General features: G+C 58.3%; 1 protein-coding gene and 1 pseudogene across 3 annotated transcripts; both read left to right on the forward strand.

The window, feature by feature from the left end:
* Positions 1-760: 760 nt before the first annotated feature.
* Positions 761-9,456, forward strand: EFNA3 (ephrin A3). 2 transcript variants are annotated; one of them, XM_045545255.1, is made up of 5 exons: positions 761-993; positions 7,014-7,327; positions 7,776-7,841; positions 8,028-8,105; positions 8,320-9,456. In XM_045545255.1, exons 1-5 carry the CDS (start codon positions 866-868, stop codon positions 8,448-8,450), a joined length of 717 nt encoding a protein of 238 aa, XP_045401211.1. In that variant the 5' UTR covers positions 761-865; the 3' UTR covers positions 8,451-9,456. The 2 variants fall into 2 exon arrangements, with proteins under 2 accessions (XP_045401211.1, XP_045401212.1); XM_045545256.1 differs by lacking the exon at positions 8,028-8,105 and having other exon boundaries at positions 818-993.
* A 3,529-nt stretch (positions 9,457-12,985) lies between these two features.
* Positions 12,986-14,290, forward strand: LOC123634051 (annotated as a pseudogene). Its single transcript, XR_006733856.1, has one exon. The product of XR_006733856.1 is annotated as a keratin, type I cytoskeletal 18-like (transcript).
* The last annotated feature ends 1,067 nt before the right edge of the window (positions 14,291-15,357 follow it).

Genomic DNA, 15,357 nt, shown 5'->3' on the forward strand with positions numbered 1-15,357 from the left:
GCTGGAACACAAGGTGCTCTGCCTTCTGCCTTTAGGGGCAGTGTCTATGTGAGTAGGAGGGAGAATGCCAAGGAACACCACTGGCTGCACTGGGAGCAGGCCCTGCCTGAGTGTGAGGGCTGAATCTTTTGTAGGTGTTCCAGGAAAGTCTGCTTTGCTCTAGCTGACTCTTAGCTCTTGGGCCTGCACCTTGGGCCCTGGACCAAGGAAGTCCCTCCCAGCACCCAGTATTGACATTCTTGGGGGCCGAGCTCTTTTATTCCACCTCCAAGAAAAGCAAGCCTCAGGCCCAGCTGGGGACTTCAGGTCACCAGCTGTCAGGTTCTTGATGCCAGCTGAGGACTTCCCCCATCACCCTTCTGTGCCCACCTGCTTCATACACACGGCAAAAGGGACATGGAGGGAGCCAAGGGCCAGGTTGTTCAGGAAAGAAGGGGTGTAGTCCAACTTATTAAGAGGTCCTAGACCCCCAGCTTCCTCTCAGGTCTCCTCCATGTGAGATCGAGATCCATATCTTGGGCTCCCAAATCCTTCTGGGAACGCCAGCCTGGGGAGCAAATGGCCCAGGACCAGCTGTAGCAAACTGAACCTAGGAGGGAAAGGCGAGGCGCGCGCCGCTCATTCCCAAGGGGGCAGTACGGTTCCCACCTCCCACGCGCCGCGCGCTCCCGAACGGAACGGGACAGGACCTGGCGAGAGCGCGCCAGGGGCGGGGCTTCGGGGGCGCGCCCAGGAGGGCGGAGGGAAGGGCTGGGGGCGTGGCCTAAGGCTGGGGGCCGGCGGCGGCGGCGGCAGGGAGCTGGGAAGCCGAGAAGCCGGGAGCGCGGGGCTCAGTCGGGGGGCGGCGGCGGCGGCGGCTCCGGGGATGGCGGCGGCTCCGCTGCTGCTGCTGCTGCTGCTTGTGCCCGTGCCGCTGCTGCCGCTGCTGGCCCAGGGGCCTGGGGGGGCGCTGGGAAACCGGCATGCGGTGTACTGGAACAGCTCCAACCAGCAGTAAGTCGGGGTCCCTGGGAGTCGGTGCGTCCGATGTCGGTGACGAGGGGAGCTGGTGGGCCCGGGAAGTCCTGGGAGAGACCAGGGTGGGAGTCCTGGGAGACCAGAGCTGGGGGCTGGGAGCTGAGGGAGAGAGGACGCACTCTGTGGGCGTCTATGAAACTCCGGGGTGTGCGAGAGAAGCTGTTGGGGTATAGTAAGGAGCGCTCCGGCCATGTGGAGGTGGTTGCTGGAGGGGCCCCCCACCCCATCTTGGCTTCTCTCCACACCCACCGCTGGAATAGCGTGTCCCCTGTCCCATAGTCCCCCCATCTTCACTCCCTTTAGCTGGGTTGGCGTTTGGGGGGTACCAGTGTGCTGAGGATAGGCCGCTACATTTGGGGGCCCAGGAATGACCTGTTTTCGGCCATGAGTGTTTCCAGGGGTTCTGTCTAGGACTCCTGCTTTTAAAAGTGGGATCCAGAGCTAAGGTAGGGAGTGCGACTGAGCACCTCCCCAGAACCAAGACGAATAGGTTGTCCTGGTTGTGTGGATAAACCCGGCTGGGGTGAGCTGGGGCTGGGTCGCCGAGTTGGGAGGCCCTGGGAGTGCTGCTTGGTTAGGATGGGAACGTGAGGTACCGGCGAGAGGGAAGGAGGGAGATGTCGGCGTGTCACACACGCACACACACGCCGGGCCTGGGGACGGCGTATGGTTCCAAGTGTGAGCGGGCGTGCGCGGCTGTCAGTGTGCGTGTGTGTCTGAGTGTGTGATTTGTGTGTCTGCGTCGGCGATCGTCTGGGGGTGGGAGCGGGCTGTGGGTCGGGGAAGGGGCTGCGGCCGGTGTCCGCGTGGCCCGCCGCGTCTGGGCTGGGGTGGCTGTTGGCGCCGCCGCGGTCTGGGCGGGTGTCAGGGCGGCCGTGTGGTTTCCCGGGGTGTATGGCGCGGCGGCCGGGTGCTGGCTGCGGGGCCGGGTCTTCATTCTGCTCAGTCCTTGCTGCCCTTGTCTTCTCCTCCCCACCTAGCCGCCGTGTGTATCACCCCTGCCACCTCAGTGTGTGTCCGTGTGTTGGTAGGGGGGGATCCCTGGGGACGCGGGGGTCACTGTCACACCTGCCCGGGTGGTGGCGGCAGCACTGCCTCTGGCTCCCCACCCCGGGGGGCAACTAGGGAGCAAATGACGAGACCCAAGGGGAGGGAACCAGGAGAGCCGGGCGGCCTCGACCCCCAACCTCCCGGGGGAGGGGCTGCCGCCCGCCGCTCCGCTCTTTGTTGTTTGGGGCTCCGCGCCTCCCCCTCTCTCCCTTCTCTCGCCCGGAGTGTCAGACTGGGGGTGGGGATGAGCCAGCGACGCCCCCCTCTCGCTTCCCATGGAAACCTCGGGGGTGGGTATGTGGCCCCTCCCCCCCGGAGCGGGACTCCAAGAACTCCGGGGGGCGCTGGGGGTTGACTCCCCTGCTCTATCTAGCTCATCCCCTCCCCTAGACTCACACGTCCGCCCCCCCGCCCCGCTAGAGTCTGGCAGGGAGTAGAGAGCTCGCAGGTGAGGGGCCTCGGGTTCCTCGCCACCCTTGGAGCACCTCAGCGTTCTTAGGGGACGCCAGAGCCGGGGGTAGGGGTGGGGGTGTGGGAATAGCCTTCGGAGGCGGCTGTTGATCAGGTTCCCCTCCCCCGCATACACCTGGGCGCAGGTGAAAGCTCTGGGAGGGGGTGGAGGAGCCCAGGTTCTGGGAGCCTCCTTTCTGTCCTCTCCACTCCGGTGCGGGCCTGGACCGGCAGAGGTAGGAGGGGGTGCGCACCCGGCCAGGAGGCTGCCGCCGCCCCCGCCTCGCTTCCCGGGCCTTTGTTGCCGCTGCGCCCGGGCTCCCCGGCTCCCTCACTGCGGCAGCCGCGGCCCCATAAATCGTGAGAGCGACGTGCTCCGGAGCCGAGAGTGGAAGGCCCGGGGAGCTGGGGGCGGGGCCGGGCCGAGCCACAGGCTCCCGAGCCCCCTCCCCCCCAGTCACGTGAGCCGAGCTCCTGGCTCCCACCTCCTGTCGCGAGCGGAGGGTCTCTGCCCCTTGGGGTCATGTGGGGAGGGTCTTGCGACCCCGCCTCCTGGGGTCACGTGGGAGGGTGCTGGTGGGACACGTGCAGCGGCCTCCTTTGACAGACCTGGGGGCATTGCCCTGCACAACCACCGCGACCTAGGCCTCTGCCCCGGACCTAGCCCTTCCATTTAGTCCTCTGGAATAGGTGAGAACTGTTCCCAACCTGCCCCAGAAACTAGGATGGGGGACTATACTGAAGGGATGCCTGAGAGTGTGAGGTCGAAGAGTCCCCTAAGCCGGGAATTGAATTTGGAGGGGGGCGACTGATGGCCAAGTATATGCCCCCTGGCCTGTGCTTCATTTCTTTGCAGAACTGAGCAGGGTGTTGGTATTCTCCCCTGTATCAAGAAGCCTCAGGAACATCTTTCTCTAGCTGTCTCTCTACCTGTCTCTTTATCTCTGAAATGTTTCTGTTGCTGATCTCTTTCATTCATACATTCATTCAACAAATATTTATTGAGGCTCTACTATGTGCCTGATGGTCTTTCCAGTAACCGAGTCTCTGCCCTGCACCCTTCTGTGTCCCTGATTCTCCCCTTTCCGCCTCTGTCTCCATCTCCGCTGTCTGTGGGCCTCTCTGGCCTCTGTGTCTCTCGGGTCCTTCCAGACTCAGTTCCCGTTCTCTTCCCTCCCTCTCTTGGTTTCTGGCTTCCCCTCTCGCTGTGTCTTCCTTCCCTTCCCCTCTCAGTAAATCTGGTCTCTGTTAGTCTCCGCTCTCACTCCGTCTCTGTGTGTCTCGCTTTCGGCGGGTCTCTCGCTCCTCTCCGCCGCTGCAGATCAATAAACCTTCGCCGCCGTCGCCGCGGCTGTCGCAAGGAGGAGGGGCAGGGGTGTCGGGCGCGCTGAGTCTCCCCCACCCGACGCTGCTCGGGAAAGCCCGGGGCCTGGACCTAGGATGGCAAGAACTGAACAGGCGCGGCGCCAAGGCCGAGGGCGTCTGAGGGGCGCGAGGGTGTCAGCGTGCACGCGCTGCCCCGCGAGCGTTCCCGCCACCACCACCACCACCACCACCCCGAAAGCCCGGGCGCGCGGACCCCACGCCGCACACACGTGGTGCGGCCTCGCCTGCTGGAGCGGGCGGCGCGCAGCCTCGGGGGCGCGCGCCAGAAGGAAGAAGAACCCGGGCCCGGTGTCTTTACACCCTTGCTCCATTCCCTTAACTCTGCATCCGGGCGTCTAAGGCTGGGGTCAGGGATTTAACAAGTTCAGGGCCCCTTGGGATCCTTTCCCTACACCCTGGTCTTGTTAGACACCCTGTTTACCTACCCCTAATTGCCCCGGGGGGAGAGGTTTGCTCCTTCCCTGCTCCTCCTCCGCCCCCCTCCGCAGATACTCTGGGCTCAGTGGGGCCAGGCAGGGGCAGGTGGGGCACTGAAGGAGTGAAAGAGAGGGGTCGGGATGCGCTTCCCGGGCTGTGAGAGTCGGGAGAGACCGAAATAACGGGGTGAGGGGGCCCCCCACCCCAGATGGGGTATGTCGTCATTTGCCTTTCTTCAAGAGAGGTGAGAGTTTAGTAAGGGATGAAGTAGGAGAATAGAGAACTGTATGAAGGGGCAGGGCACAACTCAGTCCCCAGATCCCAGCCCACCTCCACCACCAAGACCCCTGGGGTGGGGGGTGCGGCCCTGGAGGCGGCGTTAGCTGCAGAGCTTCGCTGGGACCTAGAGGCACCTCTCCACTGCCAGGGCGAGCGAGGATGACAGATTCAATTAAAGCGCCCAAGCCAAGCAGACACATTGGGTCTCCCAGGCATTGCCGCTGGGGATTCCTGGCACCCAGCCCTTCTGTCCCATTGCCCCTGTGCTTCAGCTGGGCACAGCCACCCCATTGGCAGGTCTTTCTCTCACATGCCCAGCTTTGGGGTCATTTCAGGGGCTGTTTCTGCCACCCAGCCAGGGATAGGTAAAAGGTAGCTTCTCTTCGTTTGTGGTCACCCAGCAACCTTTTTATAAGGCTAGTCCTGCCCTGTTGAGGAAACTGAGTTACCTGTAGGAATACCTGCAGAGTTGGCTTACTTCCTTCTGGAATGGGGTGTGTTGCAGGGGGAACTGGGCGGTGCAGCAGGGAGGGGCTCCTTCAGAGTGAGACTGGAAACATGGGTGAGGCTCAAGGACAGAAGCCCCAGTGTGGCTGTGCAGCTGCTCCAGGCCTGGCATCCTTACCGCTGGCAGCCCCCTCCCCAAAGCCTGAGGGGAGAAACAGGAGACTGTGGGGTTGAGGATGGACAGGCAAGCCTGGAGTGGCAGCTTGGTGCCAGGCCTGGTCTAACCCGTTTTCCTGCTCCCAGTACCCCAGGCCAAGACTCCTGCCCACCTGAGTGCTGGGGCCAGGGAGGGGCCTGAATGACCCATTACTCCCATGGGAACCGAGTGGGGCTGGTGGCATTCCTTATGACTCAAGAAGGCTGTGCCCATTCTTACTGGGGTGCCAAAACACCAGCTCTCATCTATCTGCCTCACTGCCAGTCTTATAAGGGGGTGCTTGTGGAGGGGGCAGCACAGGCAAAGCCAGGAAGGTAGGATAAAGTGGGGAGGGACCCTCAAAGCCCCACCCCAGGCAGAGGCCTCCAAGCTCAGCTCATTTTCTTAATGGACCTAATTACTGTTTGTGGAAATGGGTGGTGCCTGGTGACATGGGGAGCCAGTCCTTCCCCTCAGGGAGTTCCCAGGGATTAGGGACCCCAGTGGTTTGACATTTTGCCAAGTACCCCATGCCTTCCTGTGTCCACCATATTCCACTCTCTCTGCCAAGATGTGCGCATTCTTACCCCAAGGAAATTAGAGGAAAATCCTACCCCGTTCTCCAAGTTTCCTTCTCCATTCAGAGGTTTCTCCCATACCCACACCACTCAGTACCACTATCCAGGACGTTAAAAGCAACACTTTGATGGTGACTAGCAAGGCAGGTGGGGATTACAAGGGACCCAGCATCTGCTTCTCTGTCCCAAAGAGGGATCAGGGACATAAGAGGCACAGCCATCTTGTCTAGGCACTATGCCCACTGCTCTGCCTAGCATCATTCAGGGGGGCAGTGGTGCCCGGGTTGAGGAGGGAGGTGCATAATGAGACTGAAGTTATGGCTGGTTGGCATGATGCCACGTGGAGACTTGGTGCCCAGTCCTTTAGCTCCCTGATCTGTAGTGTCAGATTACTGGGGACCTAATTGTCCATGGCCTTAGGGTGGAGGTCAGGGCACTCAAGGTGCAAAGGCCAGTGATACCATAGTGTGCGGAGAGCAAGGAGAAAGCCGGAGATTGCTGGGGTCAACCAAGACTGGCATATGGGCCAGCACACATACAACCTAGATTTCTGTGTGTATATGCCGCCCATGAGTAGACGGTGGACATATTTATGTGCGTGCCATAGAACTTATGCATGTATATGCATGAAGCCGCCATACATGCATATGTGAGGGCAGGTTCTGTCGGACTGGCCTTGGGGGTGGACTGGCAGCGGCAGGGAAGCATGCTGGGAGAAGCGAGGAAGGGTGTGTGTCTCTCGGGAGGGATCCCTCCCACTTTCACCCTACGCTTCCATCCCTTCTATCTCTCCTCCCGGCTGAATTATGGGGCATGGACGAAGGAAATCCGGGCCTGGGTCTGGGAGTCGCTGGGGCCTGCGCCGTTTCTGTGGCAACCAAAGCGTACGCTCCCTTCTTCCCTCCGCCCCTCTCGCCTTTTTCTTTGGAGGCAGGCCGGGCTTCCCTGCGCCTTTACTACCCTCTGGTGGCCACCAGGAGAAAGACAAGCCAAGAAGGAGAGGGCACCGAAGGATAGTTGAGGGACCGGCGGCACTAGGGCCCTGGGGACAGAGACAGGGGCTGTGAAGAGAGGAAGCTCGGAGGGAAAGTCGGGAGGCTCGGGGACCCTAGGGAAGGTCTGCGGAGCGGTGAGGTGAAAAGCGGATTGCCTTTGGGGTTTCTTCTCTCTGACCCGCTTCCTTTTCCCCACAGCCTGCGGAGAGAGGGCTACACCGTCCAGGTGAATGTGAACGATTACCTGGATATTTACTGCCCGCACTACAACAGCTCGGGGGTGGGCCCCGGGGCGGGGCCGGGGCCCGGAGGCGGGGCGGAGCAGTACGTGCTGTACATGGTGAGCCGGAGCGGCTACCGCACCTGCAACGCCAGCCAGGGCTTCAAGCGCTGGGAATGCAACCGGCCGCACGCCCCCCACAGCCCCATCAAGTTCTCGGAGAAGTTCCAGCGCTACAGCGCCTTCTCGCTGGGCTACGAGTTCCACGCCGGCCACGAGTACTACTACATCTGTGAGTGACGGCCGGGGCGGGGCCAAAAAGTTAGTGTCCGAGTGGCAGCCAGGGGGTGGAGTCGGCGGGTCCCGGGCGGGCCGATGCGGCTGCCGAGAGGGCTGCCCAGCAAGAGGCACGGGCACCGGGGGCCTCTGGGTTTTAGCTCCAACAGGGTCGTGAGGCCAAGAGAGGGGTTTGGTGACAGGCCCAAGTTTGGGCCGCAGAGAGTCACTGTTTCTGTGAGGGCCATTCCAGGGTCGGGACCTCAGGGGTCAGAGTTTCTCGAGGGTTGGGACCAAAGGGGCTTCCAGGGCTGAAGGTGGATGCACAGGGACCAGTGTCCAAAGGGTAAAGGGAGTACTGAAGGAGATTGGCCCAGGGGAGCAGTTGGGAGAGAGTGAGATCTTCTGAGTGAGGGCACAGGGCACAAATTGGGCGAAAGTGACTCAGGCCGTCTCCTCCGCAGCCACGCCCACCCACAACCTGCACTGGAAGTGTCTGAGGATGAAGGTGTTCGTCTGCTGCGCCTCCAGTGAGTATAAGCGGCTCCGAGCCGCGCCCCCAACCTTGGCTCCCCTGCTTTGGGGCTCTCCTGGCTTCCTGGGGGTGGGGGCGGAGGGCACAGGCGAGGGGGCCTTGCTCCCCAGCTGTAGCAGGGGGAGGGGATCCTGGCCCTGACTCTCCCCTCCTCTCTCCCCACCCGCACCCCACCCCGCAGCATCGCACTCCGGGGAGAAGCCGGTCCCCACTCTCCCCCAGTTCACCATGGGCCCCAATGTGAAGATCAACGTGCTGGGTGAGTCTGCGCAGCGCCCTCTGGTGGCCACTGCTGGAACCGCAGCCCCCTCCCGGGTGCCTGCTCATCTCGCATGCCTTCTCCTGGGGGCACTGACCCTGCCTATCCCCGTGGGTGGTGACGTCCCCAGCTCCCCCGCTGCTGCCGCTGCCGCGAGCTCCCGCCCCGGCGCGCAACCCAGCCCTCACCAGTCTGTCTATTCATCTGTCCACAGAAGACTTTGAGGGAGAGAACCCCCAGGTGCCCAAGCTTGAGAAGAGCATCAGCGGGACCAGCCCCAAACGGGAACACCTGCCCCTGGCTGTGGGCATCGCCTTCTTCCTCATGACACTCTTGGCCTCCTAGCTCTGCCTCCTCCCTTGGCAGAGAGAGATGGGACGGGGCTGGGAAGGAACAGGGAGCTTTTGGCCTCTCCAAGGGAAGCCTAGCTGTAGGGCCTAGACCCCTCCTCCCGTGGCTGGAAGTGAGGGGTCTACACCATATATCTGTGCCCACCTCCTCTGCCCTCTCCCCCCAGGTAGGGCACTGTAGTGGAACCAGGCACAGGGACAGCCATGGGTCCCAGGTGGCCTTGTGGCCCTGGTAATGTTTGGTACCAAACTTGGGGGTCATAAAGGGCAGCGCTCAGGACTCCCTGCCCCCAGGTACCTTTCCCTGACTCCTGGTGCCCTCCCTCTTTGTCCCCGCAGAGAGACAAATATGCCTCCAGAGAGAGCAAATCGAAGCGTGGGAGGCACCCCCATTGCTCTCCTCCAGGGGCAGAACATGGGGAGGGGACTAGATGGGTGAGAGGGTAGCACCACCCGCTGCCCGCTTCCCCTGTTTACAGCAATAAGCACGTCCTCCTCCCCCTAATTCCACTTCCAGGATTGTGGTTTGGATCAAATCCGAGTTTACAAGTAGACACCCCTGGGGGGCGGGCAGTGGACAAAGATGGAAAGGGGTGGGCATTGGGGTGCCAGGCAGGCATGTACAGACTCTATATCTCTATATATAATGTACAGACAGACAGATCCCTCTCCCTCCTTAACCCCCTGACCTTTCTCGACTTCCCCTTCCAGCTTCAGACCCCTTCCCCACCAGGCTAGGCCCCCTACACCCAGGGGGACCCCCTGGCCCCTCTTTTGTCTTCTGTGAAGACAGGACCTATGCAACGCACAGACACTTTTGGAGACCGTGAGACAACAACGCCCCCTCCCTTCCAGCCCTGAGCCGGGAACCATCTCCCAGGACCTTGCCCTGCTCACCCTATGTGGTCCCCACCCATCCTCCTGGGCCTTTTTCAAGTGCTTTGGCTGTGACTTTCATACTCTGCTCTTAGTCTAAAAAAATAAACTGGAGATAAAAATAAGAGAGTGTGTGTGATTTCAAGGGGCCATCACCCTTCTGTTACACTGCTTAAACCCCACAGGTCACACTGCCTGGGTGGGAGAGGGGATTCTGGGGCCAAAGAGTCAATTGAACACTTATTCTGTGGCTTGTTTCCTTTAAAAGAGGCAGCTCTGTGTGGGGAGAGCAACAGGGGCTTCCAAACTGGGCCTGGTTGACTTTGGGCAAATCATTTAACCTCTCTGAGCCTTAGGTATCCTGTCAGGAAAACTGGGTTATAAAATCTCTCTGTCAGACTTGGTGTAAGGATTAAATGACACAGGGAGTTAAAAGTTCAATCAATGATGGTTTTCTCCTTTCCTTCTCATTCAATTCTGTAATTAGAGGTTCTTGACTGGGGGGGGTCTATGGATTTCAGGGGGTACATGAATCTAGATAGGGAAAAACTTACATCCTTACTTACAGTTACCTATAACTGAAATTTCACATTCTCTTGTGTACTTGGGCAGCAAGCCATAATGGTATTAACAGTACCTGTGACTTTGTAACCACCCAAAATCACAGATGTTTTCAGACTGCACTATAGTTGCTGAAGATATCTCAAAATATCATTTATGCTCATCACAACTTTGAAATGATCATATTGTTAGATTTTCCTTATTTTTAATGTGTTAATAAAGAAGCATATGTATTACTATACCAAAAATGTAAATGTTTTGATAACTGCTTCAATATAATTAGTTTGCTTTAGAACCCTTTGTAATTTTATTCATTTTAAAACATTATGCCTAAAGGGCTGGGAGTTCAGTTCGCTGGGGTGAGGCTAGTCATGACCATAGCACCCTGCAACGGTCAGGAGGGCACAGGAGACAGAAGGCAAAAGCTGGGAGAATGAGTGAAGCAGTCAAAGGCCACTTCTAGGAGCCCAGGCTGGGTAAGGTCAAGGTTGTGCAGGCTGGCACTGAGTAAGGCAGTGGCGATAGGGACTGTAAGGTACCGGGGGCTTCGCTTGCTGAGCTGAGTGCCCCGGCCTAGAGAGGGGTACCTTCTTATCGCCAAGCTGTGCCCCTGTGGGCCTCCATCCCACCTGGGGTTCTCTAATCGGCGCTGTGTGGGTAGGCTGGATCCTGAGCCAGTGCCCCTCCTGTGTGCCCCTGGGGCTCTTGCCAGCTGCATTGTGAGAGGGAGTCCTTGGCACCAGGGACTGTGTTTTCTCCTCCTCTGTACCCACAAACATGGGAAATGGAATCTCGGTGGGACTTGAGAGTGGGTGGGTTTCCCAGTGGTGGAACAAGGAGTGTGGGGTGGGAGGGCAGGTAGGAAAGAAGCAGGGGCAGCCAGAGGACCAGTCTGAGGCTCCCTACTGGGAGATGAGACTGAAAGGTAGGCTTATCCATCCAATGGTGCATGTATTCAATTGACATTTATTGAGTACCTACTGAGTGCCAGGCTCTATCCTGGGTACTGGGGAAACGAAGAAGACACAGCCTCCACCCTCAAATAAGCTCATAATTTAGTGTGTGTTGATGTGTATGCAGAAATTAGTAACACACACACTTGATAATATAACCCTCGAGCTTTCATGGGTAAATGCCCCAGGGGCTATGGGAACACCAAGGAAAAGCACACACTTGCCTGGGGACATAGGGAAGAAGCTTCAGGGAGGAGGAGATACACTCAGCTGGGGCCCCACTGGGGATAGTCTTGAAGACCTTGAAGTCTGAGGAGTAAGGATTTGTCCCTTAGGCAGTGGGCCTAAGCCGCAGGCTCCCTTCAGTCCCAGGGCTGGGCAAGATAAGGACTGACAAGCTGGGACGGGGAAGGTTTGTGGATCCAAAAATCCAGGAATGGTTAAGACTGAGATACCACCAGGCATTTGGGGACAGGAACTAGAACAAGCCAACTTCCATTTACTGAGCACCTACTATGTGATGTGGTGAGCACTGTGCCTTTTTAAGCCTCACTATTCCAATAACACAAATGAGGGCCTAAGAGGCTATGTCTCTTGACTAGGGTCACACATCCTGGTAAGTGTTAGGGCTGGCATTCAAAGTGGGTCTGAGCCTGGCGTGGTGGTGCAGGTACCTATAGTCCCAGCTACTCAGGAGGTTGAGGCGGGAGGATCACTTGAGCCCAGGAGTTCCAGGCTGTAGTGCACTATGATCGTGCCTGCAATAGCCACTGCACTCAACCTGGGCAACATAGCAAGACCCCATCTCTAAAAGAAAACAAACAATCAAAAAAATAAAATGGGTCTGACTGTCACCGTGCCCTGACCACTGGAACCTGTACCACCTCCTGGAACCCTTTCCCACAAATCCTAACTGCCTCCCCTCATGCCCAAAGCCTGTCACCCCCTCCACCCATGCTACATGGGGTTTCTGGAGAAAGATATCAAAGGTCCACAGGTCTGGATTGGGTGAGCCAATCCAAACTCTTCACTTTACAGATGGGAAGACCCATCAGAGAGAGCAAGTCACTTGCCCACAGTCACCCAGGTGTCTGTAGTAGAGCCAGGACTGGAATTCAGGCTCCTGAGCCCTCATCTTTTCTTCTTACAGTACTGCAATACCCCAGAAAGGAAGATTTGCATCTTCCCAGGAATTGAAAGTTGGTATTGGAAAGTTCTCAAACCACCACAAGCAGCAACTAAGGAGACAGTGCCACTCACCTCAAGGACCTCTTCCCCGACTACCCTGAGGCTTCAAGAAGCTGCAGGGCACTGCTGAGATCTTCCTGTCAGCCAAGGCTTTAGTTCCCAGCACTTAGATGGACAGATGCCAATGACCTCGAGCCTGCCTAGCATGGGGCCTTGGCCTCATGATGCCAAGGTCTGCAGAGCCTAGGGTGTCCTGGCCAAGGCAGTGGTGAGGCAGCACCAGGGGTAGGGCCTGAGGGCAGGGGCTGGAGGGAGGGAAGGAAAGAGACTTACAGTCCAGACCCGACGCCTATTCACCTACTGATGTATGGGACAGGACAGAACAAAGCAGAGCAGGACAGCTTCGTATATGGGACTGAACAAGGATCAGGGAAGTGGGATATTGGGCAATAGGGCTACAGCTGGCGAAGGGGAAACCAGGCTGAGCTTCCTCCTTCCTACTGCCCCACCCCAGCACCTGGGTACCCTTAGAATGTGCTGACAGCTGCCAGATGGTGCCCCAGGGCTTGAACATTCTGCCACCCATCCTGCTGTCCCCACCCCAAAGCATACAGCCCTGAGGCAAGGGAAATTCAAGCCAGTGAGTTGTGCCGGCTCCAGACTGGCAAAGCCACCTCCAGATGGGCAGCACCCCCACCCTGACACCTTGAACAGGCTCTTCTTCCTCCTTGTTTTGTCTCATTTGGCTCCTCCAGCCAGGGCGTCAAGAGGGGTGGCTCATGCCTGTAATCCTAGCACTCTGGGAGGCCGAGGTGGGAGGATGGCTCAAGGTCAGGAGTTCAAGACCAGCCTGAGCAAGAGTGAGACCCCATCTCTACTAAAAAGTAGAAAAGAAATTAACCGGGCCCCACCGACCCTGAGTTCTGTCCTGTTGCTTTCTTCTGTGGACAGCATGTGTTTCACCACTCGCTCCACCACCTTCTCCACCAACTACCGGTCCCTGGGCTCCGTCCAGGCACCCAGCTGTAGCGTCCAGCCAGTCAGTAGCTCGGCCAGCGTCTACGCAGGCGCCAGTTGCTCGGGCTCCCAGATCTCTGTGACCCACTCCACCAGCATCCGGAGCGGCTGGGGGCCCGGGGCCTGGCCACAGGGATGGCCAGGGGTCTGGCAGGAATAGGGGGCATCCAGACCAAGAAGGAGACTGTGCAAGAGCTCAACAAACACCTGGCCTCCTACCTGGACAGAGTGAGGAGCCTAGAGATTGATAATCGGAGGCTGGAAAGCAAAATCCGGGAACACCTGGAGAAGAAGGGGCCCCAGGTCAGAGACTGGGCATATTACTTCAAAATCATCGAGGACCTGAGGGCTCAGATCTTTGCAAATTCTATGGACAATGCCCACATTGTTCTGCAGATTGACAATGCCCGTCTTGCTGCTGATGACTTTAGAGTCAAGTATGAGACAGAGCTGGCCATGCGCCAGTCTGTGGAGGGCAACATCCATGGGCTCCGCAAGGTCACTGATGACACCAATATCACTCGGCTACAGCTGGAGACAGAGATTGAGGCTCTCAAGGAAGAGGTGGTCTTCATGAAGAAGAACCAGGAGGAGGAAGTAAAAGGCCTACAAGCCCAAATTGCCAGCTCTGGGTTGACCGTGGAGGTAGATGCCCCCCAAATCCCAGGACCTCAGCAAGATCATGGGGGACATACGGGCCCAGTATGACGAGCTGGCTCGGAAGAACCGAGAGGAGCTGGACAAGTACTGGTCCCAGCAGATTGAGGAGAGAACCACAGTGGTCACCTCACAGTCCGCCGAGGTCGACGCTGCTGAGATGACACTCACAGAGCTTAGACATACAGTCCAGTCCTTGGAGATCGACCTGGACTCCATGAGAAATGTGAAGGCCAACTTAGAGAACAGCCTGAGGGAGGTGGAGGCCCGCTACGCCATGCAGATGGAGCAGCTCAACGGGGTCCTGCTGCACCTGGAGTCGGAGCTGGCACAGACCCAGGCAGAGGGGCAGCCCAGGAGTACAAGGCCCTGCCGAACATCAAGGTCAAGCTGGAGGCTGAGATCGCCACCTACCGCCCGCCTGCTGGGAGACGGGGAAGACTTCAATATTGGTGATGCCCTGGACAGCAGCAACTCCATGCAAACCATCCAAAAGACCATGACCCACAGGACAGTGGATGGCAAAGTGGTGTCTGAGACCAACGACACCAAAGTTCTGAGGCATTGAGGCAGTAGGACCAGAGTGCCCTTATACCAATAAAAAGTTCACAGATCATTGAACATCCAAAAAAAAGAAAAAGAAATTAACCGGACAACTAAAAATATATAGAAAAAATTAGCTGGGCATGGTGGCGCATGCCTGTAGTCCCAGCCACTCAGGAGGCTGAGGCAGGAGGATTGCTTGAGCCCAGGAGTTTGAGGTTGCTGTGAGCTAGGCTGATGCCACGGCACTCTAGCCTGGGCAACAGAGTAAGACTCTGTCTCAAAAAAAAAAGGAGGGGTCACATCAACACAAGCTGGAATTCCCAGAGGTTCTCACAGGTGAACCCCCCAGACACAGAGAACCTCACACACCCCTCCACTCCTGTCCTCCCCAGGGTCAAAAACAGAAGCAACAACAGACAACTGAACACAGATTTTGGAGTAGGGAGTGAAGTTCGGAGCAGGCCACGCCCTCCCCTTCTGGGCAAGAGGTCACTCCAGCCTGCTGTGGGGAGTGGGGAAGGAGCAAGGCTCCTTGCCATTCAGGCTGGGGTCCAAGTTGCTGCCACGTGGGTTCACCACTCAGGGCTTGCAGGTCTGTCAACATCCACCAGGTGGCACAGCACCTGAGCAGCGGGCCAGCGAGAGTGTGTGAGTGGCTCTTGGGAAGGGACTGTGGTCGTGGGAGTGCCGAGGGTGTGTGTTGGCCACTGAGGGGAGAAGGGGCTGCACTGTAGGGTTCTCTGTTCTCAGGCTGGGACAGGGAGGACCCAGCCCACTCTCCACCCCAGAATTTCCCTGACCCCTACTCCCTTCTCTCCTCCCCCCAGTTCTAGGTGCTATGGGGTTGGCAGTGGATGTGGCCCAGTCCACACCTGTCCCTGGAGCTACTTGTCCCCCAAATCTTACACATTCTCCCTCACCCTCCTTGTTCTGTCCAGTTGGCAAACCAGGGAGCATGGACTGGGCTGGGAGTACATGAGTTGGGACAGGAACATGAGCTGGATGTGGTGGTGACATTCCAATCCATAGGAGGGGACATGGATTGGAATGAAGGACACAAGCTGGGACCAGGAGACGAGGACTGGACCTAGGGGAACAAGAGGA

This window comes from Lemur catta, chromosome 3 (assembly GCF_020740605.2).
Source record: "Lemur catta isolate mLemCat1 chromosome 3, mLemCat1.pri, whole genome shotgun sequence".
In the NCBI taxonomy this organism is placed as follows: Eukaryota; Metazoa; Chordata; class Mammalia; order Primates; family Lemuridae; genus Lemur; species Lemur catta.

What these genes read in the sequence shown, in the direction of transcription:
- EFNA3 (XM_045545255.1), top strand. Translation starts at nt 866, where the DNA reads ATGGCGGCGGCTCCGCTGCTGCTGCTGCTGCTGCTTGTGCCCGTGCCG. An exon ending in TGGAACAGCTCCAACCAGCA is followed by an intron (nt 994 to 7,013) that starts GTAAGTCGGGGT and finishes TTTTCCCCACAG; the next exon opens with CCTGCGGAGAGAGGGCTACA. An exon ending in TGTGAAGATCAACGTGCTGG is followed by an intron (nt 8,106 to 8,319) that starts GTGAGTCTGCGC and finishes ATCTGTCCACAG; the next exon opens with AAGACTTTGAGGGAGAGAAC.